Source organism: Protopterus annectens, chromosome 11.part0 (assembly GCF_019279795.1).
Source record: "Protopterus annectens isolate FY-2018-M chromosome 11.part0, PAN1.0, whole genome shotgun sequence".
Lineage (NCBI taxonomy): Eukaryota > Metazoa > Chordata > Ceratodontiformes > Protopteridae > Protopterus > Protopterus annectens.
In genome coordinates this window covers 1,311,492,422-1,311,516,863 of record NC_056745.1, presented here as the reverse complement: position 1 = coordinate 1,311,516,863, position 24,442 = coordinate 1,311,492,422, and the positions used below count along the sequence as shown (strand labels likewise).

Genomic DNA, 24,442 nt, shown 5'->3' with positions numbered 1-24,442 from the left:
ACTCCAGACTTATCTTTAAAGAACGAAATAGACCATGATCTTGCAATTTAAATCTATGTATATATGCATATAGTAACATATTTTTATGTACACGACCTTTTACTGCTTGTGTTATGTTTATTATAAGTATTGTATTTTTATTAACAACAGTGCTATGCTTGTACTGTAGCAACATTCTATATTGTAATTGTGTGTGATGGAGCTTTTCTCCCTGGGCCTGTACTGAAAATGGACATGTATCCAGTTAGACTAGCCCGGTCAACAAATGTAAAATAAAATAAAATGTCCTGTTTATGTCACAAGTAAATTTCAAGCCTTTGGATCTAGCAGTTCTGATCGGATGTGCAAAAGTTTCATCATAATGGGGTCCAAACATGCCTTGTAAGCCAGGTATATATCACCTACTCACTTCTCAGTAGTCTGTATGAGACCAAGTATAGAGATAGGGCTTTGAGGCAATCCACATAGCACATTATGTTTACTTCCTATATTCTTTTTGTAAGGAACCTTTGCAGACTTTCCATTTGCTGCATGTGTCTGGTCAGGTTCATAGTGAAGTGAGACTTTATACTCTATGATGGGTCTGATGAAGGCCAAGTACAGTGGCATGATGACTTCCATGGACCTAGATGCCATGCCTTATTTATAAGTTAAGCAACATAGAAGGGTTGTGTTCCCACCTTGGGCACATGTTGGCTGAAGGGTAAGTTACTATCTACATGAGTTCCCAGATCCCTAACTAGTAAGTCAATTCTAAGGGGTGTTTTATTGATGGTGTAGTTTCCTGGGGTGGCCGTCATACCAAAATGTGCAAGATAGATGGCAAAATGAGTGGCACCAGCAAAAAATTAACAAATTTTTACTGAAACTTTCTACAAAACAACTCTATTTCAGAAGACTCAGTAGGCTTCATTTCTCAGATGCCGCTAGCATCCTCATGCAGGAAAAGAGAACTGGAGAGGAAAGTCCATTTAGATAGTGCTGAGGGTAGGTGGGGAGGGGTTTAGTATCATGGGAAAGTTTCAGGTACTGAGCTACCTAACAGCATTAGTCCTGCTGCTGACAAGGATGGAACATTACAAAACTTTAGTGATTTTGATTTTGTGTTATAAGTGATCTGTTTTGCACTTACCTGTAATTCTAAACATCAGTGACTTGACAGCAGCCTTCTCTTCTCCTGGTGGTTTATGCATACAAGCTTACAGTCTTTGATTTCTCAATGAAATCGCCTGCCTTGGGCAGGGCTACTAATGCAATGTCATTCCACCAGCATTCACTTAAATAGTTCAGTACGGTTCTTATAGTACTGGTACCTATGCCCCAACTCATTTAAACATTCTTTCTTTTCTTGTTAATAAGATTAAGAATGAGCAAATGCTACTAAAGCTTTATTTTATGTTTAAAAATCTACCATGCCTCTTCCTTTCTACTGTTCTTCGACAACAGGAAGTTCATACTGAATTTTAGTTCAACCCATGTTTCTCACACAGTGAAGTGGTGGAAATGATTGTCTCCATGGATTAGTGCAGGTTTCTGATCTTGGATTTGACTATCAGCTCAAAGTTGGATCCATTATATTTCATGTGTCAGATAGAATCTGTATCCATATTTTTAACTCTGATATTTAAAGCTATCCATTTAATTGTCACACCCATAAGTGTATTAAACACCTGAGGTAGATATGATGAAGTGTTAAACTCAAACAGATGTCTGTTTTTCGGTCCCTTTTGTTAGAGTTGCATCTTTTACATATTAGCGTTGGATTCTCCATTCAGAGCCTGTTATATTTTGTTTAGTTTTATCTGTAGCACAGTCTAACTTTGGAATTTTCAGCCCAGATTTGATACATTTTTTCAAACTATATTTTGTTTAATGATACCTGTAGTACAGTCTAACTTTGGAATTTCCACCCCAGGTTTGATATGTTTTATTTAGTGGCATCATCACTACGATTTCTGTATCTCTGTCAGTTACAGAAAATATTCTGCTACTGATAGAAATGAAGTTGCAGAGAATATTCTAGACTACCAAAGAAGCTGCTCTTACTTAGGGCAGTCGATTAACCTGTTTTACCAAGTGTCAACAGTAAACATAATTAAATGCATCATTAATAGTACTTGTTAATCAGTCTTTTCCTAGCCATTAAACTTGATGGAAATCACTACATATACTAAACCAATCTGTTTGTGGCCTTCAACAGTTGTTGCCTCCCTTCTGTCATAAAGCCAAGTTTAGGGGTTAGGTTTTGCACAGTGATTAAGGTATTCCCTTCATACATTCAAGGTACAGGGTCTGATTCTGACCTCAGGTTATCGGCTAGGATTAAAATGGCCTTTCAGGACAGTTAGCTTAGTATTCACCTATTAAACTATACTGTTTGTATTTCAAACCAGTTATCTGACCACAGATTTCATGTCTGATATGTTTATATTCTACTATTTAGTCTCCATCATTCATAGGCATTCTGTTCTCACCCAAATCTTTCTTTTCTGGCACGGAGAGCTAAGGACTGTTCCAAATACTGATATGTAGGGAACTTTGATTCATATCAGTGATTCATTACAGGATTTTATGTCGTATTTAAATAAAAAGAAATAGCACTACATGAAGTAAGCTGGAGAGTTAGAATATTAGTTATCCCAAATTATTCTTGTTGAATAACAATTGCAGTTTTGTTTCATCACATGGATATTCTGATGATGTGTTTGATGTTGATAAAATATACAGATTCATAAAGTTAATAAGGATCATTATGTTATTAGATTCATATTTATTTTATTATAATTTTTTTTCTTAACAGCTTGAAAACATTTCTAACTTAAACTTCTGACGTATTCTCTTTGCAGATAGAGTCCCACCTAGCAATCTGCCAGCATATCAATGGGCAAAACAGGAAATACAGTATCCAAACCCTTGTGCCAATGCATCCTTTGCTCTTAGCACTCTGCAAACCCCAGAACTCTGTCATTCGAACCTCTCTTCTCAAAGTTTAGTACATGCCAACCAAATGATGAATTTTACGACAAAACTCCAGCAGCAAAATATCTCCAGGCCACAAGGAACTCTGCAGATGACAGAACTTCTACCACCAAACCTCAGCTCACAAGGAAGTATTCATCCCGGGTCTGGATCGTTAAGCCAGCCAAGCAGCATGGGAAACATCCATACGGGAAACCTACCACCAGTAGAAGTCTCTCCTCAACATCTACCACCAGTAGAAATCTCACCTCAACAAATGGAGCAATTTGTGCCAAACCTGCTCATCAGTCCCCACATGCTGCCATGTAAGAATTGTAATGTGATTTATTCATCTTCTAAATGAACTTTACATATTAATAGTGAACTGATGTGCTTTTTTTTTCTCCAGAGGTACAGAAAACCTAGTGGCTGTGATAAGAATAGTGCATGTCAATCCACCAGATATTCAAACCACTGTGTTTCAGCAATAAAATAGAATGGCACTCTGTATGCAGTGGTAGACTGGTTATGGCTGTATGTCTGTCCAGTATGCTCTCTTACATGTGAGAATACAAAAATATATACTGGCTTTTACAGGGAAGATAGTGCAAATTAATTTAGAAAATAATAAAGTAATTAAACTAGTAAAAGCAAAAATGAGGGTTTCTATCCTTATAAAGAACAAGCTACTTGGCTCAGATTGCTTGGAAAATTTATATCATCATCATTATTATTATTGGACATGGAGTGCTGTGATTATGCTCCAATATAGCAAAAAAGACAAACTAGTTATGAGTTTCTGTAGCAAAAGACTCAATCTTAACAATTATTAAGCACCTCTTCTTTAGTTTTTAAGACAGGGTATTGTTCTAAACAGTAAAACCTGCCAGTCTTGGCCAGCAAACAACAGTGGCGGAACTAAAAGCAGCTTTATTTCTGCCTGCTGTCTGAGCCAGTAATCTGTCCCCAGCTTTCCTTCCATAACATAAGACATTGTGTTACACTGTCTTTCTGACATCACTTGCTAAGTGCTTTAAGACTTTGAAAGCCGGAAAACACTTGCACTTTATTTTTCTCTGACTAGTAGTACATGCAGCATATAAAGCTCCATGTACTATAAAGAATTATAATCAGGTCTCCGATAGTAACCCCCAATTTTTGTGTTCTCAACATGGATGCCAAGATTCACTTTTTGAACTTTCCTCTCAAGGTGAATTTCTAGGCATCCATGTCTCGAACACATAATAAAGTGCTTATGATCAAAGATTTGATCATAAAATTTTCTATAATAATATTTAACTATTTAGCCTTACTTACCCCTTAAATGTATGTTTCACTGGTGATCAAGAGGCTCTATGTGGTCAAAACAGAAAGTAAACATGTAAAACAACAACTAACACTTTTTGCTAAACTGCTAGTGTTTTACTGTGGACTTTAGACCTTTATGCACTGTATTTTTTGTTTTTGATTCAGTTTGGTTATTCTTAAAGTGAAATGTGGCTATGTTATTTGAGAGCACAGATTAAAGCTTTCTGTATTCTCCAGTACTATTCAATCATTGGCAACTACTGCAAAAAGCAAGCAGAAGTTAATTTTGATCTATTAGCTAAAAGATAAAACCTCAGATGTATAATCATTGCCCACTTCACATTACAGTATATGTATTTGACATTAGTCCCAAGAACCTGTAATATGGATAGAATACAGGGTGAGGACTGGCTAAAAGTTTTTCTAGCCAAAGTATTTACAATGTTCTCTAAGTACATGTTAAGCTGAGAGGCCTAAGGATCTTGGATGTCAGGTCAGTTACAAAAAAGTAGGAAAATCTGGAAATAAAGGATACGAGTTTTACTTTCACTTGACCGATGAAGGAAACTCTGGTCATTGTAAATGTTACTGAATCTTCTTTGCTGTATGTCACTCAAGAAGTCAGGCTAGATATTCCAGTGGCAGGAATACAGATCATTTAATTTTAAACTCCCGGTGGGGGGGGTTGCATATGCTTAGTACAGCATCTGTAATTACCAAAGTCATACTGTAGGAGACATCACTTCACTTTTATTTACTTTCTGCTACCATGTCTGTTGAATAGTTTTCCATGACAAAATCTTCCACACAGCTTGTTCCTTTTCCTGATTGTTGCACTGCTTAAAACACTGTTTGCAGTAATGTATTCTTCTGCTTTAGACATGCCTTGCCTGCTGTGGAAAACAGGTTGTTCTTTCTGATAAATACATCTGTGAAGCCTTTGTTTACTACTTTGTCAGATTGTAACATTTTCAGATGGAAGAGATTTGCAAAATATGCATTTAACCACTGCATGAACTCCAAAAAGGCCTTGCATAACTGTTTAATTCATAGTATATTAAGGGCAACAATTAATTCATTGATCCCAAAGAATACAGAGAGAAAAATACACCCTTTCCTGTTTTCTTGAAATTTTCAGTAACTATCTAAGGGGCAGACAACACATCATCCACTTAAATGGTGGTCTTCCCTTCTCTGCCTTTCTTTATCTATGGGATATTTTGTCATGATCCTTCATTTGGCTGCCTTATTTCAAGTACAGAATATTTTCCAATTGCTTTCACAAGCAGTGATTAATGTGGGAAATATGTTTCAGACAAAAGTAGGGAAAGTATACATGTCCACAAGGGCAAGGTTTGAGTGTCTCCCTGTGTCACTGGTGTTCCATTTTCATCAAAAGTAGGAAAGGTATACATGTCCACAAGGGCAATGTTTGAGTGTCTCCCTGTGTCACTGGTGTTCCATTTTCATCAAAAGTAGGAAAAGTATACATGTCCACAAGGGCAAGGTTTGAGTGTCGCCCTGTGTCACTGGTGTTCCATTTTCATCTAGCATCCCATGTCCAAGAGGGTCAGCCAGTTGCAAGACAGAACTGAGCAGCTGCCAGTGGGATAGCTGTGGAGACTCCCAGTGCAGGAGTATTCCGATCAGAAACCAGGTGCTAGACCCAGTATAGACAGACTATCAAAATAATCTGGTAATTGCCACATGCAGGGGTCACTCAACCAGCCATAGATGCATGCTTACAGTTTAGAGTTTCTGCTGTGTGTACAGCACAGGTTGGAGGTATAAAAACAAATCTCAGCCCCAAATAATGACATGTGGCCACTGGTTCAACAGCTCTCACACCCTCTCTAATTATGTCAAGACTGCTAAGGCAGTGTGCATATTCCTTGAGGAAATAGAGAACACCCAACTCATGGGGTGATTTTGGGTATAAAGTGTTAGCACTGATGGGGAGATGCATGTGCCTGTGCTCATTGGAGCTGTCAGAGGCCAGCAAGTTAATGTCAACAGGTAACCAGAGAGAAAATGAAGTGACACTATTAGGAGAGGCAATACAGCTGCATCAGAACTGGCACTGTGCAGGGCAGCCATTTTGTTTTATTTATTCGGTTTTCTTTTCTTGTTGGAAAAGTACTACTTTCATTTCTGTACCTGTTTGCTGACCAACAAGCTACAGTCGTAGCTGCTGTCAGCCATTCATTTCCATTTATGGGACAAGGAGTATGGATATGATGTGGCCATTATCCAGACAATCATAGAAGTTTTTTTTTTCACTTTTAAGCCCTATCCCTCTTCTGTGCATGTCTACAAGGTCCCAAGGGTTGGATGTGCAATGGGGTAGTGCAAGACATTGTCAATCACTTCTACTAGTGATGCTATACCTATAATCCCTCCTCTTGAAGGTAAATGCCTCCATTCATCGTAAGTCTCCACCAGGAACTGTAGGTGTAATTCACCTCCCAAGACACATGCCCCCACCCCTGCCCACTAGGATATTCAACATGCTTGTTATCCTACAGACTGATAAGGGGTGACTTGTGTCTGGCATACAAGGCATCTCCCAACCCATCACTGATGGATTTACTGCACATCCACTTAAAACTAACTTCACTCCTGTCCATATTCAAGCCCAACTTAGATCTATGGATGGGAAACAGAAAATGTATCCATTATCATGGCTTCATCCCTATACACCACAGAGCTGGTTCTGTAGCTTATCTTTTAGGAGAATCTTTAGAAATACAGCTTTAGCCATACAGTACAGGAAGTAAAGGCCGACACTGTACACAGAGTAAATTTAAGCAGTAGAACGCTGCAGTATCATGTTTCAAACACTGATGAAAAATACTACATAAATATTGTAATACTAATATGTAAGTATTAAACGGACAGGATGGCTTTGTTGTGACACAGCATTTGTTATTGTTTTATTTGAGGTTATGCTTCAGGTGTTACGTTTTATCTAATGCAGAACACTGATGTGCCTTTACTTAAACAGGTATTTAATTCCAAAGCTTTGAACTGCCAGACTTCTGACCTTAGCAGAGATGGCCATTAGCAGGCTGGTAAGGAACAGGAATGAAACAGTGACCATGACCCAGACGGCCCTGGTTTGATTATTGTTGTTGGAAATTCTTGCAAAAACTGAGTCAGATCAGTTGCCATAATGGTTAAGGTCTTTGCCTCCCATGAACAAGGTACAAGATTTGATCCTGACCTTTAGCCAATGCCTGTTTGGAGTCTACACGTTCTCCATGTATCTTTGTGGGTCTCCTCCACCTTCTGAAAAACATACTGAGTGTTTCCATTTCAAGCTAAAAGAATAGAATTCTGGGCAGCAGCGACTCTAGATGGTGTCCTATATGGGAAATAGTTGTACAGACCTTCAGCTTTGTGCATCAACTGTGGTGCACAGTGTTCTCAAGACAAGAGTTTACAGATTGTGTGTCATGACAGGGCTGGTCACATGACTGTGTAAGACATGGTTGTAGGTGATCTAGTCTTGCTGACTAATGTCGCCAAAATGGGCATGGGTATCTGACGGTAATAAGCTGGTTGAGGACCTAGCGTACTCCAACCTATGCCAGGAACCCATGCTAATGGTGGGAGGGGTATATGGTCCCCTATTGGCCAGTGTATGCCCACTATAAAACCCAGCCCTGGATCAATAAGCTACTGTCTGGCCAGTGTTCAGTACTTGGGTTAGCTCTGCTGAGGGAAATCTGGATGTAAAACCAATTAACCTACCAAACATGAATTGATATTTGCTAACTCAGTGTAGGTTCACTGACAGTCCAGAGCTTGGAAGTAGATGACATGAAGGTAAAGAGGAAGCTGGGCATATTATGTATCAAGGAGACAAGACAGAAGGGCAGTGCAGACTTGGCTTGGAATCCAGAATCTACTACTCAGAAGGAGGACAGATTAGAAAGGGTGTGAGAATTATGGTGAGGGAGAGGCTTTAGAAGGTGGTGTGGAATGTAATCAGAATTAGACTCATGGCAGGCAGACTCCAGCCTAATAATAGGGCAGTATTCATAATCTCAGTCTATGCCCACATTTGGGTTGTGATAGTGAGGAAAAGAGTGCATTCAGACAGCAGTTGCAGAACCTCCTAGATAAAGCAGGACAACATGAATCGGTGTTGATAATGGGTGACTTGAATGCACATATCGGGACATACAGAACAGGATATGAGGACTGCCTGGATCCACATGGGTGGGCAACAGGAATAAAGTATTAGATGCCATTCTAGACTTCTATCTAGCAAATGGCTTGATAGTAGCCAATACATGGTTCAAAAAGAGACAGTCACAAGATCACATACAAGAGTGGCCAACTTGTAACTCAGGTAGACTCCTCCTAATACAGAAAGGGCACTGGGATAGAATCAGTGATTGCAAAGTCATCTCCAGTGAAACAGTCAGCCAACTGCATTAACCACCGAGAAGGCTCGAAGTTCACCAGAGACCGAGCTGAAGACCTGAAAGTTGACTGGAAAGAAAGCAGTACAGTTCAAGGAATTACTCAGGGTTCTAGCACCACAAAAAGAAGAGGAAATAGGTAGAGTTGAAGAAGAATGACAGCACCTCAAAGCAGCATGTGTGAGGACTAGAGAATAGATATGCAGCCGAGCCAGGTATGGAAATAAGGTACATAAGGAAAGCTAGTGGTGAAATGCAGAAATATGGAAATCCAGGAAGTCATCAAAAGAAAGAAGGAGGGCAGGAAAAAGTGGGAGATAGAAAATACAGTGCAAGCTAGGAAGGAATACTGGTTGGCTAACAAAGAGACCAAGAAAGGAGTTGCAGTAGCAAAGAACAAGGTACCAGAGGCACTCTACCAGCTTCTAAAAATGACTCAGTAGATGGCATAAAGAAACTATATCAGGTTGCAAGACAAAGCCAGAAAGATAAAGAAGAGCCCCTTCATAAAAGATGCCAACAATAACCTGCCCACCAGTCCACAGGACATCAAAGGCAGGTAGAAGGAGTACTTCCAGTAACTTCTAAATGAAGAAAACCCCACAAAAGCTGTACTACCCCAGGCACAACCTACAATGAGAGATGAGGAGGAGCCCACCACAGAAGAACAGCACTAAGGAAAATTAAATCAGGGAAAGCAGCAGGGTCAGATGAGGTCACAGCAGATATGATAAAAATGCTAAGTGAACTAAAAGAGAAATGGCTCCTGAGGGTACTCACTGCTGGGTGGAGAGAAAGGCATATCCCAGATGACTGGAAAATAGCATACTAGTGCCAGCATTCAAGAACAATGGGAACATTTACAACTGTGAGCAGTACAGAGGTATCATACCCCTGTCACATTGCAGAGATTAACTGGTAAATGAATATGCAGAGTAGTAGAAAGTTAGCTGGAATATGATCAGTTCAAATTCTGATCAGGAAGCAACACAACCAACCTGATGTTTGCAGTGATACAGATAGCTGAGAAGAAGCTAGAGATGAGGAAAGAATCCAACTGGATATCTCTAGACTTGAAGAAAGCTTATGACAAGGTCCCAAGAAAACTGATTTGGCCAGTCCTGTGCTGGTTTGAAGTCCAACTGGCACAGAGTGTCAGGTGTAGTATATGACAGAAGAATGCCAAAGAAACTGAAAAGTAAGATGTACAAAACAGCGATGCAGCCAGTACTACTGTATGGTACAGAAACCTGAGCAGTAAAGGCAGAGCAGTTGAGGAAGCTAGAGGTAATGGAGTAGAAGTGCCCGAGAAGGATGGTAGGATGGACACTGTGGGACAGATGAAGAAATGAGGACATACCAGCAGAAGCCAAAGTAGCTCCAGTTGCAGAAAAGATCAAAGAGAACAGATTACGGTGGTTCTGGCACGTGCAGAAAACCAGAAGGCAATCTGGTGAAGAAGATTTGGGACAGACAGGAAGAAGGAAAGAGGAAACAAGGTCATCCAGCAAAGAGATGGATGAATTGCGTGACCTACAACAGTGATGCATGAGTGTTGAAGAAGGCAGGAGAGTGGCATTGAATACAGATAGATGGAAACAGTTGCCGTGACACCCCGACACTATGTAGAAAATGGGAAAAAGGGAGGGAAGGAAGAGGATGATGATGAAAACTTGCAAGAAGTGACCAGCTGATCTAATCTCATAGGTTCTTAGGTACTTACTAGGCTACTGATCTGTGAAAATGTTAAAAAGCCTAACCTAACATTCCCATACATATTTTGCATACAAATAAACCAGAGATGGGATAGTCAAGGATATATTGGGACATTTACATGTTTCCCCTATCCATAAAGGACAGAGGTGCTAAACCAAGGGTGAATTTGTGGTTGCCCATCCAGTCATCCAAATTACAATTGAATAGAGTAAGGAAAGTATTTTGCTTAGTGGAGTGGAAGATGGTTCCACAGAAGTGGTATTCTCTGTGATACAAACCTCTCCCTCCAACATGTTCTAGTTATTTATTTTGCAAGGGATTGAGATCCCTTGATTAGGTGTTTATATCAATAGACTGGTGAATGTGTAATAGGTCTGACAGAACAGGGTCACTTGAAGCTCTATACATGAGACAGAGGTCACCTTAGGTCCATGATATATACATTTTTTTAGTGAGACAGCATTGTGGTCATTGCAGATGTGACAAGTGAGAGTTATATACCGAAAGGGGCATTATACTTAATGATCTGCCTAATGAGTGCCAAGTACAGTGGAATGATTATATGCTGGATCTTGACATATTACATTTAGATATAAGCCATGCAATGAAAAAGGACTTTTACAACTGTGGATACATGATGATCAAAGGACAGTTCATTTTCAACACAGTTTCCTAGATGCTTAACTATGAGATCAATTTTCAAGTGTGTGTTGTCAATGTTATAGTTACAAGTGGAGTCATGCTTGCCAAAGGACAGGATTATATCTTGGTATTTAGGTTTAGTCCATGATTTTGACACCAGCAGTTTGTTCAGGACAGGACCTCTTGGAGGATCTTGGTGTTTTCTAGTGAGTTTATGATGGTATAAATTTGTAGTCATCTGCAAACTTGTCAGCCACAAACCCTTAACATTAGCTTTGATTGCCAGGAAGTAAATGTCCAGGAGGAGTGATCCAAGGAGTAAATGCTGAGGTTCACCACTAGTGACAGATCTTTTGGAGAAGTTAAAGACACTAACTCTAACTTCCTGTTTTCTTTCTTTGAGTCAACTTGTTATCCAGTGAGGTACCTAATGATTGACATTTAATTGTAATTTCTCCAAGTCTTTTGGGTTTCTAATACCATGACAGGAATGGACCCCATTCCTAAATCAAACTATGATTAAAGTTCATGAAATTAGCATTGTTTCAGTCTTTCATGTTAGCCAGAAATGCTGTTTGCAGCACCTGCAATATGCCCAGTAATTATTCCTTCTGCAATTCGTACGGAGTTACATGTATCGGTAACATATCTAAATATGATTGTAGATTTTTTTATAAGACCTTTTGCTCCTACTACTACCAGAATTGTTTGGGTATCTTTCTTCCTCATTGCTCTCATTTCTGCCTGCAAATCCTGATATTTTATGACTTTGTGGCTCTCTGTATGCAACGCACCATAGTCACTGGTTGTAGCTATTTCAGTGATCAACGCTACTTTTGTCTTCTTTTCATGGACCACTATATCTGGTTTTCTAGCATCTATCTTTTGAACTGTTGGTAATGGATGATTCCATGTGATGTAGACTTCATTATTTTCTATGATGCTTTGTGACTAACATTTCTAATGTTTTTCAGCTACTTCAATATTATAATGTTTGCACAATCCCCAGTACAATAGTCTTGCCACATTATTATGCCTTTCAGTATACAGTCCTTCAGGCTTTAGTATATCACAACCAGCAACAAGGAGTGCAACAGTTTCCAGTTATGTTTTACAAAACCTGCATTTGTCTGTTTCTCCCACATGCTCAATGTACTTTGCAAACTGTGTACATAGTCCACTATCTTGGGCCGCCAATATTAACCTTTCATCTTTTGGTTTGAATTCTCCTCTCCTTAATCATTCCTGATCAACATGAGGTTCTTCCAGATGTTTTCTATACTTGCAACTATATTTATGCATTTTCCACATTTCTTGCCTTCTCATCTGATTTTGGCACATTCAGTTGCTGCCTGATTTTTATCTACTTCTGGTTTGATTTCCATTCCCACTTGATGCCGATATGCTTCTGTTAAACTAAGCAGGGAAGTCATCTTAGATTTATTCTCCTCATGTTTCAAAACTTTCACTATGTTTGGGTCTTGTGAGGTCAGCAGATATAAATGCAGTGCCAAAATTGCAGATCTATACATGTAATCAATTTCAAGGAGGCCCATACCTCCTTCAGAGCGGGGCAATATATAATCTTTATATGCAATGATTTTTATAAATCATTTGATGAGCATTAAGCATCATTTTGTTTTCTGCCTAATCTATCCAACACCTTCTGGGGCCAGTCAATCACTCCAAAACTGTAAGTTAGGAGAGGAAGAGCAAATTGGTTTATAGCTTGAACTTTGTTCCTAGATGTCATTGCTGTTTTCATGACTAATATAAGTCTTCTAAAATATTCCTTAATGAGCTTTATTCACATTTGTTCATGTTTTATTGTTGATCCTTCATCAGTTCCCAAATATTTATACACTCCCTCTTGCTGAAGTTTTTTTATATCACATTCTTGTCCCAAACTGATATTTTCTCGGTGCTACAGTTTTCCTTCCTTAAAGGTTGCTTTTGCACATTTATCAGGTCCAAATGACATTCTTATATCATCTGAAAAAGTTTTGACAACTTGCAGTTGTGCTTTCAGTCCCTCATCTAATGAGCTATACAGTTTTAAATCATCGACAAACAGAAGATGAGAAGTCTTGGTCTATGTACTGTTTTTCATGGATCTGTTGGATTAATGAACACAGTTATTATTTGAAGCTTCTGACAGTTTTAAATCATCTACAAAGAAAAGATGAGAACTCTTTACACGTTGTTGCTTTCTGGGACCCAAATTATAGTCATGACTTAATCTGTTTAGCAGACAGTTTAATGGGTTAAAAGCAAGATAAAAGGCCAGTGGTGACACAGAGTCACACTGGAATATACCTTTGAATTTTTATCATTGGAATAATAACTTGTTCTTTATCATGGCTTAACTGCAAAGGGGTTTGCCACTGTTTCATGGTCGCTGTGATGTAGTTTAGCAATGTAGGGTATATCTTATATATTTTTAAGCACTCTTTTATCCATGAATATGGGATACTGTCAAATGCTGTTTTGTAGTCTATCCATGCCATACTTAGATTCCTCTCCTTTTTACAGTTCTCCACTATGACTTTGTTTAACAACAAATAATATTTTGTTCCATATCACTTTCTTTTATTAACCTTTTCTTCTATTGCCATAATTGAGTTTTCTTCTAAATAACTATAAACTCTATTGTCATCAATTCCTGTGTATAGTTTATACGTTGTCAGAAGGCAAGTTGTTGGTCTATAGTTTTTAGGGTAGCTTGCAGGTTCACTCTTAATTAGGTGCATTGTTTTTCCTGTTGTTAGCCAGGCTGGTGTCCGTTTGGGGTGCACACATAAATAGTTCTTACTCATGGCTAAATCTTCATGCAAAGATGTTAATCATTTTTTTATCCAGAAGTTAGGTACTGCATCTGGACCTGAGGTTTTCCAATTAGAGGTTTTTCTTAACTTTGTTTCAATCTCTCTGGCCGTTACTTCATCCCATTTCATATCCTGTGCATTTGAACTTCTTATTCTTTCTTTTACTTCTTCTATCCATTTAGCATCTTTGTTATGCTCCACAGGATCTTCATAAATATTTCTCCAAACTGTATCTGTTTCTTCTTTTTTGGTCTTTCCATTCCTTTTACCTTGTTTCCCAATTCTCAGTATAACTTTTTTGGGTCATCAGTAAATTGCTTATTTTGTACTTTTCTTTTATATTCATTTGTGTATCTTTTAAGTTTTTCTGCCTCTGCTGATGTTTTTACTTTATCATTTGCAATAGTGCATGATAAATCCTGGTCTGTTATAAAACTGCATACTGCTTTTATCATGTCTATATTTCTGAGTATTTTTTGTTGATCTGTTCCCTCTTTTATACTCTTCTAACAGTGACACTTCTTGTATTAATTGCTTTATAGTTTTCTCTATTCGATACTTCCACGATGGCATTTGATTTCTCCCCGCCCTTTCCCTTACTACCTTGTGTTCTTTTGGTAGGACTTTATCTATTATTAGTTTGGCTGCACAGTAATCTATTCTATTTACTTCTGCTATATCGCATGCATCTCTATGGACAATCCTAATTACTGTGTTCATTTGTTTTATCAAACTTCCAACTTTTTGGGTTTTATTGACCTTCTGCACTCTATTTCATTGATCTTAATATATCTATTCATCTCTATTAAATCAAGCAACTTTTCTCTTAGATCATTTTCTTCTAAACTGTGGGCACATTCTTTGTTCTCCATTTCCTGCTGGCATTCTATAGAAAGTTCCAGAGCATCTTCCTCTGCCATGTTCTCTTCAGTTTCACTCTCTGGCATACATTGCTCTTTTATATGGGAACTCACTGGCCTATCACTCCATGACATTGACTGTGTCAGAGTTGCCACAGTTTCCTGTTCTTTCCATTGCTGTAGGGCTCCATCTGAACATTTGTGCTGGTTTCCACTGGGAGGCTCCAAAGTATCTTCATATCTTTACTGACTGGATGCTTCCTGCTCCACTGGTTTCTCCCTAATTTGGGTGTCCATTGCTCTATCCTGTTGTGTTATATTTTCAGCACTAAATCCTTCACTCTGCTGGTAATCCATAACCTCAATTTCTGTTTCTTTAACTTCTCCATTACCACTCCTCTTTTCTACTTTTCTCTTTGTTTTCATATTGTATGTATTGTAAAATTGTCCATATCTGGATGCCTTTGCTTGTATTTCTCTTCAAATATCTTGGGTGCTGCTCTTTTTGCATTGATTAGTTTTGCTTTCTCCTTTGCATAAATATTGCATCATATTTTAAATCTCTTCATTTTTCAAAGTGCCCAGTAATGACTCCTACAATTCATATAGAATTACATGTATTGGTTGGGAGGGTGGCCTAATGGCTAAGTTGTTTGCCTTACAAACAGAAGGTGCAGGGTTTGATTCTCACAAGGGATAATTGGCTAGGCTTAAAATGGCTCGCAAGGGCAGTTAGCTTAGTACTAACCTATGAACCTATGGTAACATATCTAAGTATGACCCATTGCTCTTACTACTATTGGAACTTCTCTACGTATCTTTCTTCCACATTGCTCTCGTTTCTGCCTGTAAAAACTGATATTTTATTACCTTGTGTCTCTGTGTACGTAAGACACTGTAGTCACTGGGTGTGGCAATTTTAATGATCAATGTTACTTTTTTCTTCTTTTCATGGACCACTATATCTGGTTTTCTAGCATCTATCTTTTGAACTGTTGGTAATGGGTTATCCCATGTGATGTAGACTTCATCATTTTCTATGATGCTTTGTGATTCATGTTTCCAGTGTTTTTCAGCCACTTCAGTACCATAATGTTTGCACAATCCCCAGTGCAATAGTCCTGTCAAATTATTATGCCTTTCAGTATACAGTCCTTCTGCCATTAGTATGTTGCAACCAGCAACAATGTGTGCAACTTTTTCCATTTCTGTTTTACAAAACCTACATTTGTCTGTTTCTCCCACATGTTCAGTGGACTTTGTAAACTAACGTGTATGTAGCCCATTAACCTGGGCAGCCAATATTAACCTTTAATGTCTTGGTTTAAATTCGCCTTTCCTTAACTATTCCTGCATTTGTTCCTGATCAACATGAGGTTCTTCAGGAAGTTTTTTATACTTGCAACTATATTTATGCATTTTCCCCAATGTTCTTCATGTTTCACTGTTGCAGTCATTACATTTGGGTAATCTGCTGGCAGGTTGGCCTGAATAACAAAGTCTTGGGTCCTACATCGGTTGCTGTCTCCTCTTCCATGACGTCAGGTCATCAGGGATATAAAACATGCAGCCGACACCATTTTAGCCAGTCTTTCTTGCCGTGCGGTGCCCGAAGCAGAAGCAGTTCGCAAGTGCCGGTCGGCCGACTCCTGAAATTTTCATTTTCGAGTTTCAGAACCGAAGTCTTCAAACTAAAGCTAAGTACCCCATTGGGGAAACTTTTTCTTGCTCCTTACCGGTGTCAGTAAAAGTTAATAATTGTATTACTTGCGAGAAGCAAATACCTCATAAGGATTTTCATTTGTACTGTATTCCTTGCCTAGGCCCTAATCACAACGTGCCTTGCTGTCGGTTTTGTGCTAAATTTAACCAACGCACTATTAAGTGTCAGTATATTTTTGCTTCTAAATATTTTGGTTCAAGATTTAACTATCCTGAAATGTAGTCGGTTAGCAGTCCGACTACCAGAGTTCACAAAAAATGCAAAGAAAAAGACAGAGACAGACCGTCGAGGTCCAAAACCGACGATGAAGCTTCTCCTAAACCAGTCGCCAGTTCACTGGTACTCAGTGAGGCACTTTTGCAGCCCCTGATGCCCGCTACTTTTGAGTCACAGGCCTCTACCGAGACCCATTCGGAGTCCGGTATGCCGCAGGATTCTGCAAGTATTGAACCCGTGGATGTCTCTCCCTTGGATGGGTCCAGAGCCGCTGAGCAGGCACCGGCTTCTAAGGGTGTTTTCAGGCCTCAACATTTGTATATTAAACCAATGCCATCATCAAAAACAAGGCCAAAATCAACTTCTGTGTCTAAAAAGCCGACGCATGAGCCACGTGCTCAGGCCCCTATGCCTAAAAAACAAATGATCAAAATGGCTGAGGATTTAATTACCTTGATCAGGGGTTCCCAACCCCTGCTAAGAGGCCTAGGCAAGGCACTGATTATGAATCTTCAGATCAGGTTTCCATTTCTTCTGATTCCTCTTCTGATCAGGAATTTTCTATTCCACCTTATGAAGACTCTGATGCAGAGGAATCCATCTCTTCTGCTTCTCCTCCTGAGGATTACTCTTTTGGAGAGTCTTTGCATACTTTAAGGGAACATTTTCACTGGGAGAGTCAGGACTTCTCAGAATCTAAAAAGAGGCTTATGGATTTTCTTCTTCTTCCACAGCATAGGCCTTTGGCAATACCTCCTGTATTACACATTGTTGATGATGTGTTCTCAGAATCAAGCATGGCTCCTGATTCCCTGCATCCGGCTCCTAGTAAGCCAGACAGATATTACAGGGTTCCTGACTCCCACAAATTTCTTTTCAAAAATCCTGCTGCTGACCCTGAAACTATTTCTCAGGGTCCCAAGGGTGTTAAGGCTTCTACAGCCAAAAATCCTACCCCTTCTGATAGAGATTCCAGGGCACTAGATAGATGGGGAAAGAAGGTTTATATGTCTGCAACCTTGGCAATCAGGGCTTTAAACTGCCAGTTTCATATGCTTAAATATCAACAGCATGTTATGGGCTTACTGAAACAGAAAATTATGTTGATTTCTGATTGTGTGGAAAGTAAAGAGTTACAGGATTTACTGCATTCAGCAGAACAGGTTTGAAAGCATACTTTGCAATGTGGTTTTGATTCCTTGGAGGCCTCTTGCAGGACCGCCGTAACTGGATCTGTGATAAGAAGGCATGCCTGGCTCAAGAAGCAAAATCTGCCTGATCATGTTAAAGCTAAATTGCTGGATGCCCCTTTACAGCAGGACAGTCTCTTTGGTAATAAGGCAGAAGAGGTTTTAAAGAAAATGGAAGACAAAGCTAAATCTATGCAAACTGTAAAAGTTTCTTGCAAGTGCAGCCACCCAGGTTTAGTAGACACTGGCCTACTAAGAACTGGACCTTTCCTGTGTCTAACAGAGCTGCTCAGAGCAAACCCAAACACTCCAAAGGCTCCTGATTTCCATCACAAGGATCTTACAGGTCAAAGCAATGGGGTGCGTTCACCTCCAAATCAGGAGGTAACAAAGCACAACCCTACAGTAAACAGTCTCAATGACTTTCCTCTGCCATCTCCAAGCACTTATTTTTGGCAGCCCCTTTGGGGGGAAACTAGCACTTCATGCTCAAAATTGGCATTTAATTACCCAAGACAAGTGGGTTTTAAACATAGTAACCCAAGGGTACATATTTCATTTCCACACGTTGCCAATTCCAAAGGGATGGCCAGATCTGCCAGCAAACCAGTGGGCAGAGACCCAGAAACAAGTCATGTCCCTCATGGATATGGGGGCTATTCAACCAGTGCCATTAAAGGAAAAAGGACAAGGATTTTATTCAAGACTTTTCCTGGTACCCAGAAAAGACAAAACATGGCGTCCAATTCTGGACTTATCAATTCTAAATACATTCCTGGACATTCCAAAATTCAAAATGCTGACTTTACAACAGTTACTGCCTATGCTAGGCAAGAATGCCTGGTTGGTAACTCTAGACTTAAAAGAGGCATACCTGCATATCCCAATAAGGGAACCTTGCAGAAGATACCTCCACTTCAAATCAGGATTTTTGCATTACCAATTCTCTGCACTGCCCTTTGGCTTATCTACTACACCCAGGGTCTTTACAAAATGCCTGGCACCTGTAATTGCATTTTGCAGACAAAGAAACATTCAAATTTATCCATATCTGGATGATTGTCTCATTCAGGCAGAGGACAAGGACACTCTTCTTCAACATCTGGCATTTGTAAAAAGGCTTTTAGCATGCCTAGGGTACACCATAAATGAAAAGAAATCACAACTGGTACCCTCTCAAATAATTACATTCCTGGGTACAAGCTTGAATACAACTGCCCAGATGGCCAGACAAACAAATTCAATAGACAACATACTTCAAACAAGTGGCAACAAAAACCCAGCTATCTGCAAAACAAGTTCTGCAGGCTTTGGGGTTCATGGCATCCTGCATTCTACTAATTCCATATGCGAGACTGCATATGAGGAAACTTTAGTGGTACCTAAAAAGCTTATGGAGTCAACACTGTCACAGCCTGGAAGCAATGATTCCTCTCATTCCCTGCCTGCAACAGGAGTTTCTTTGGTGGGCAGAGGCATGTCACCAAAACAAGGGACTGTCATTCATTCTACCCCCTGCGACCCAAACCCTAACTACAGGCACATCAGACTATGCTTGGGGGGCCTGTCTGACAGGGAGATGCATTCAGGGCAAATGGAGCCCAAACCAAATGCATCTACATATCAACCAGAAAGAAATGCTAGCTGTACAGAATGCTCTGACAGCCTTCAAGGACTTCCTTCATCCAGGACAACTGCTGATAAAGATGGACAACATCACAGTTATGTGGTACATAAACAAGCAGGGGGGTACCCACTCCTACCCCCTTTGCAGACTAGCCATGGCCTTGTGGAACACAGCCTTGACTTACCAAATACATCTTCAAGCTCAATTCCTGCCAGGAAAGCAAAATACTCTGGCAGACGACCTAAGCAGAAATCTTATGGACCCGCACGGGTTCCGGCATGTAGATCGCGAGACAAATGCCCGCGAGCTACATCGCCGAAACTAGAAGGCCGCAGCACCACTAGACCATAGAGCAGTGCTGCCGAAAGACAGATACGGTGTGGTAACCTACTGCACTAGGAAAACCTATAAACGCAGACGGCCCCTAAAGCAAAAACACAGGTTGTCAACTTACAGTGTACACGGCCGGCAACGAGAAACTGATCGAGCAGACAAACAGCACATCGGTAGTGCTACACAAGTGAAGCAAACACATAAATAAAAGTATTACTTACCTTTACAGCCCCTGTTGTCCACACAAACACAGCAAACGTTCCCCCTGAAGCAGGAAGTAAAATCCACAGTACAAACTGTAAAACACAGCACAACTAACCCTGAGCAATGGGGAATAGAATACCAACTCATGTGTCAGGCTATAACCTTAAAGGAACAGACACTTTAGTGTCAGACTCAATACCCCACACACAGTACAACTTAATGAAAAACCAGTTTGTGTAATAGGAGGAAGCATGTCACAGCAGGAGGGCTTTAGTATAGGACCAACCCAAATGAGAGGCATGCATGCAACAGACAGTATCTGTCCTGGTAGAGCCCCTGAGTGCAGTGTCAGGTGGGAACATGCCAACCTGGGCAAGCATGGACTACTAACCCAGTAGCAGGAGATATACACAGTAGCATTAACCCATATCCCACTCCACAGTAGTGTATGTCTTGCAGGTGTAACCAAACCTGTCCATTTGCCACTGCAATAGGAGTGTACACAAGTACACAGTCCCATGTAGGCAGACAAGGGTGCAACACAGAGGTACCTCCCTATGTAACTTCTGCCACTGAAACTGAGACTGGGCCCAACACCCTGATTGGCCAGCAGCAACAACTGGGAGTTAAAGGGGGCCAGTGCAGTACACTCAGAACCTGTGCTGCAATTAGGCTTTGTAGACACCTACCAGATTACAAGCATATGGCAACTCCAGGGTTGTGTTAACTGCAGATATTGAAACCATAGCAGAGAGGCAGTCAGAGACGGGTGGAGTGCACAAAGCTGTACAGGGCCACTGTGGCAGGCAGTGCTACTACACAGGGTACAAGACAAGGTGGTGTACAGCGAGTAACCCACCGTCTGGAAGGGACTTGCTCCAAGGCTGGTTGTACATCCTGTTCCCAGCTAGACTGGCTGTGATGGATACTGAGAGGCCATCAACAAGTGCTGCTACCATGCTGGAATCTATGTATCTGTATAGCCCCGGTCTGCTTGGCAACAGATACAGCACAGTGCCCAGCCAATGTGGCAAACCAATGCTGGTGGTGGAGGAGTACCTCTACCATTTGGAGCGTGAAGCACCACCGAAACGGTACTGGGCATGTATCGAGCAGAGAGTAAAGGCGTGCAGAGGATGTGCCATCACTGTTCGCCAGGAAGAGGGGGAAGAACTACTGAAATCACTGCCACACCAGCATGGCCCAGATGCAACAATGGCCCAAGTGGCTACACTACGAGCAGAACTGCAGCAGTGGGTGGTAACCGGTAATGAACTGCCAAGCTTGGTAATGCAGAGTGTCCTAGGCACAGCGGATGACAACGTACTACAGGAGATGCCTTGTCGTGCAACCCTTCGGTGAAGCATAACCAGGGTACGGCAGCGGGCACGGGCATCCATGGCCACACCTCCAGCAACACTTGCGGATATTGATGTCAGCCAGTATCCACTCTGTAGTGGCAGCTGCATCCTCCGTAGAAGGTCAGATATGGATGGGACAGATTCCTTGGTTCTACTTACTACAACACAGAATTTGACCGATCTGTGCAGGTCCGACATCATTCTTGGAGATGGCACCTTCCCCACACGGGCTGATATATGTCGCCAGCTGTATACATTACATGGATGTATTGGCACCCCCACCTCAACAAGGATTGTACCCCTGGTGTACTGTCTCATGACACGGAAGTCGGAGTCTGCATACACTGCTTTGTGGGAGGTACTGAAGGGTATGGCCGCTGAACAGGGATGCACCTTGTCTCCACCGTATATTATGACCGATTTTGAGAAGGCAGCAATTCATGCCAGCCAGAAGGCATTCCCTAGGAGTATTCTGAAGAGATGCCTATTCCATTTTGAACAGATCATCTGGCTCCAGATCCAGCATCACCACCTTGTCGCCCTCTATGGCACGGACACTGCTTTCTCAATTGCCATCCACAAGCTAATTGCGTTGGCATTCCTACCATTGGATGATGTTGTCCCTGCATTTCTGGACATTGTGGCTTCCTTACCGGACTGTGCTCAGCCTATTGGCATTTTTCTAGACAATCATTATGTACAAGGCCGACCACACAAGTATGCATCCCGCTGCTCAGCACAGACACGAATGCCATCATCATACCCTTTGCGGTTTTGGAATGTGTCTGATGTCTCAGAAATGGACTTCCCACGGACTAACAACCAGGTGGAGGCATGGCATCATCGGTTAAAGGTATTACTGGGATGCCCTACTGTACAGCTATCCGACCTTCTGTCTGTTCTGCAGCAGGAGCAGAACCTGACAGATACCCGACGGGAATCTCTTTTGGGGTGATGCCTGTAACACCACGTAGGAAGGCTATTGTTGTAAGGGAGCGTCGCCTAAAGCACATCTGTGATGTGCAGGATTTCCTCCGTGCTGTGGCACATTTCTACAAGTTGTGATACTTTTTGAGTTTAGTACGCACCAAGCACTACACACATCACATTGCATATTGAATTAATAAAGGCTTTGCCCACAGCACACAGCTTTCATGGTACCACTTTCATGCCCACGTGGCATGCTATGCCAGCCACATGTTCCACTGACAGTTGCACATGGTGGCTTCTAAGGGGGTGCACAGTGTATCACTGTGGGGGTTTGTATCTGCCACCTGTGGTTAGGGTGCAGGGGATTCCTCAATTCTCACAGGGAATTGTCCACAGGCATTTGTCACTGCAGCTAAATTGTCAACCTGCCATGTGCCCACATCCGGCTGTCTCACAGGTGGATGTCACACTGCCTAGGTGCCTGAACCCGGCCCACACGAATGGAAACTGGATCCACAATCTTCAGCATGTTAACACAAAAATGGGGGAGCCCAGACATTGATCTATTTGCCTCTCCCCAAAACTATCAGTTGGACAAATTCTGCACAAGAACTTATCACAAAAAACATGGAAAGTGGATGCTCTATCCTTCAGCTGGAAAAACCTGTCAGTCTATGCCTTTCCCCCTCTGCCTCTACTCTCAAAGGTCTTACTAAAAGTCAGACAGGAAAAATCAAAAATGATTCTAATTGCTCCGGACTGGCCTTGCCAACACTGGTACCCGCTTCTAAGGAATATGTCACACCTTCCTCCATGGTACTTGCCTCTAATACCTCGTCTACTGTCTCAGCAGAACTATCATATTCTGCACACTCAGCTACAAACTCTGAATCTTGCAGCATGGCTAATCAACTAATTTCGCCAACCACATCTCTCAGTAAAGCTGTGATGGATATCATTTTGGAAGCCAGAAGGCCTAGTACTAGAAAATCTTATGCTGATAAATGGAAGAGATTCTGTGCTTGGAACCAAGCACAAGGAATAGACACAGCAAATCCCAATATTCCTCAGATTTTGCAATACTTAACTGAGATGCTTCACAAGGGCCTATTTTTTTCTTAAATAAAAATCCATGCCTCTGCCATCTCGGCTCATTACAACACAGAGCTCCCCACTTTTCTCATCCCCTGCTAAAGCAGTACCTCAGAGGGGCCAAAAATTTAAGGCCTCCCAAGAGAGCGCCAACTCCTGCATGGGACCTCAATTTTGTGTTGGAAAAACTCACCCTGCCTCCTTTTGAACCAGCAGCTACTGCGGATATAAAATTTCTTTCTTGGAAGACAGCCTTTCTTTTGGCAGTCACTTCAGCTAGAAGGGTTTCAGAACTACAGGCTCTCATGGCAGTGGAGCCTTTCATTATATTTTACCCGGACAGGGTGGCCCTCAGGACCAATCCTTCTTTTATGCCTAAGGTGGTATCCAGTGTGGCTCTTAACCAGACCAACCACCTGCCAACTTTTTTCCCAAATCTGCAGAACAAGGGGTGAGTGGATTCTGCATTCATTTGATGTACACAGACAACTAAGATTCTACTTAAACAAGACAAAATCTCTAAGAAAGTCTGAGCAACTACTGGTGACATTTGCTGCAGGATCAGGGGGGGAAGGCTATATCAAAGCAGACTATTTCTAAATGGATAAGCCATTGCATTCGTTTCTGCTACTTGCACCATGGTAAACCTGTGCCCAAGGGGATCAGATCCCATTCCACCAGGGCTGCCTCTACTTCAGCAGCTTTTCTCAGAGCGGTCCCTACCAGAGACATTCTAGAAGCTGCTACCTGGAGCTCAGTTCATACATTCACAAAGCATTACCATTTACCTCTCTTTTCTAAATCCAGGGCAGGCTTTGCCACTGCAGTCCTGCAGGGCGTTATAGCTGCTCCTAATGCTGTTTAGTTCCATCCTCCCATCCATAGCTTTGGGATTCTACCCAAATGTAATGACTGCAACAGTGAAACATGAAGAACATAGTACAGTTGTGTACACTTACCATAAATTTAGATGTTTGAGTGTATTCACTGTTGCAGTCTGGGTTACCCACCCACCAGCCCCCTTTCT

The 24,442-nt window shown here is 41.2% G+C and overlaps 1 protein-coding gene across 2 annotated transcripts in view; it reads left to right on the top strand.

The window, feature by feature from the left end:
• Positions 1–24,442, top strand: part of IRF5 (interferon regulatory factor 5) — a 1,182,803-nt gene that overhangs the window by 1,100,676 nt on the left and 57,685 nt on the right. For both annotated transcript variants that reach the window (XM_044088631.1, XM_044088632.1), the window contains one exon: positions 2,847–3,284. In XM_044088631.1, coding sequence (XP_043944566.1) covers positions 2,847–3,284 — 438 coding nt within the window. The remainder of the gene's footprint in view (positions 1–2,846; positions 3,285–24,442) is intronic.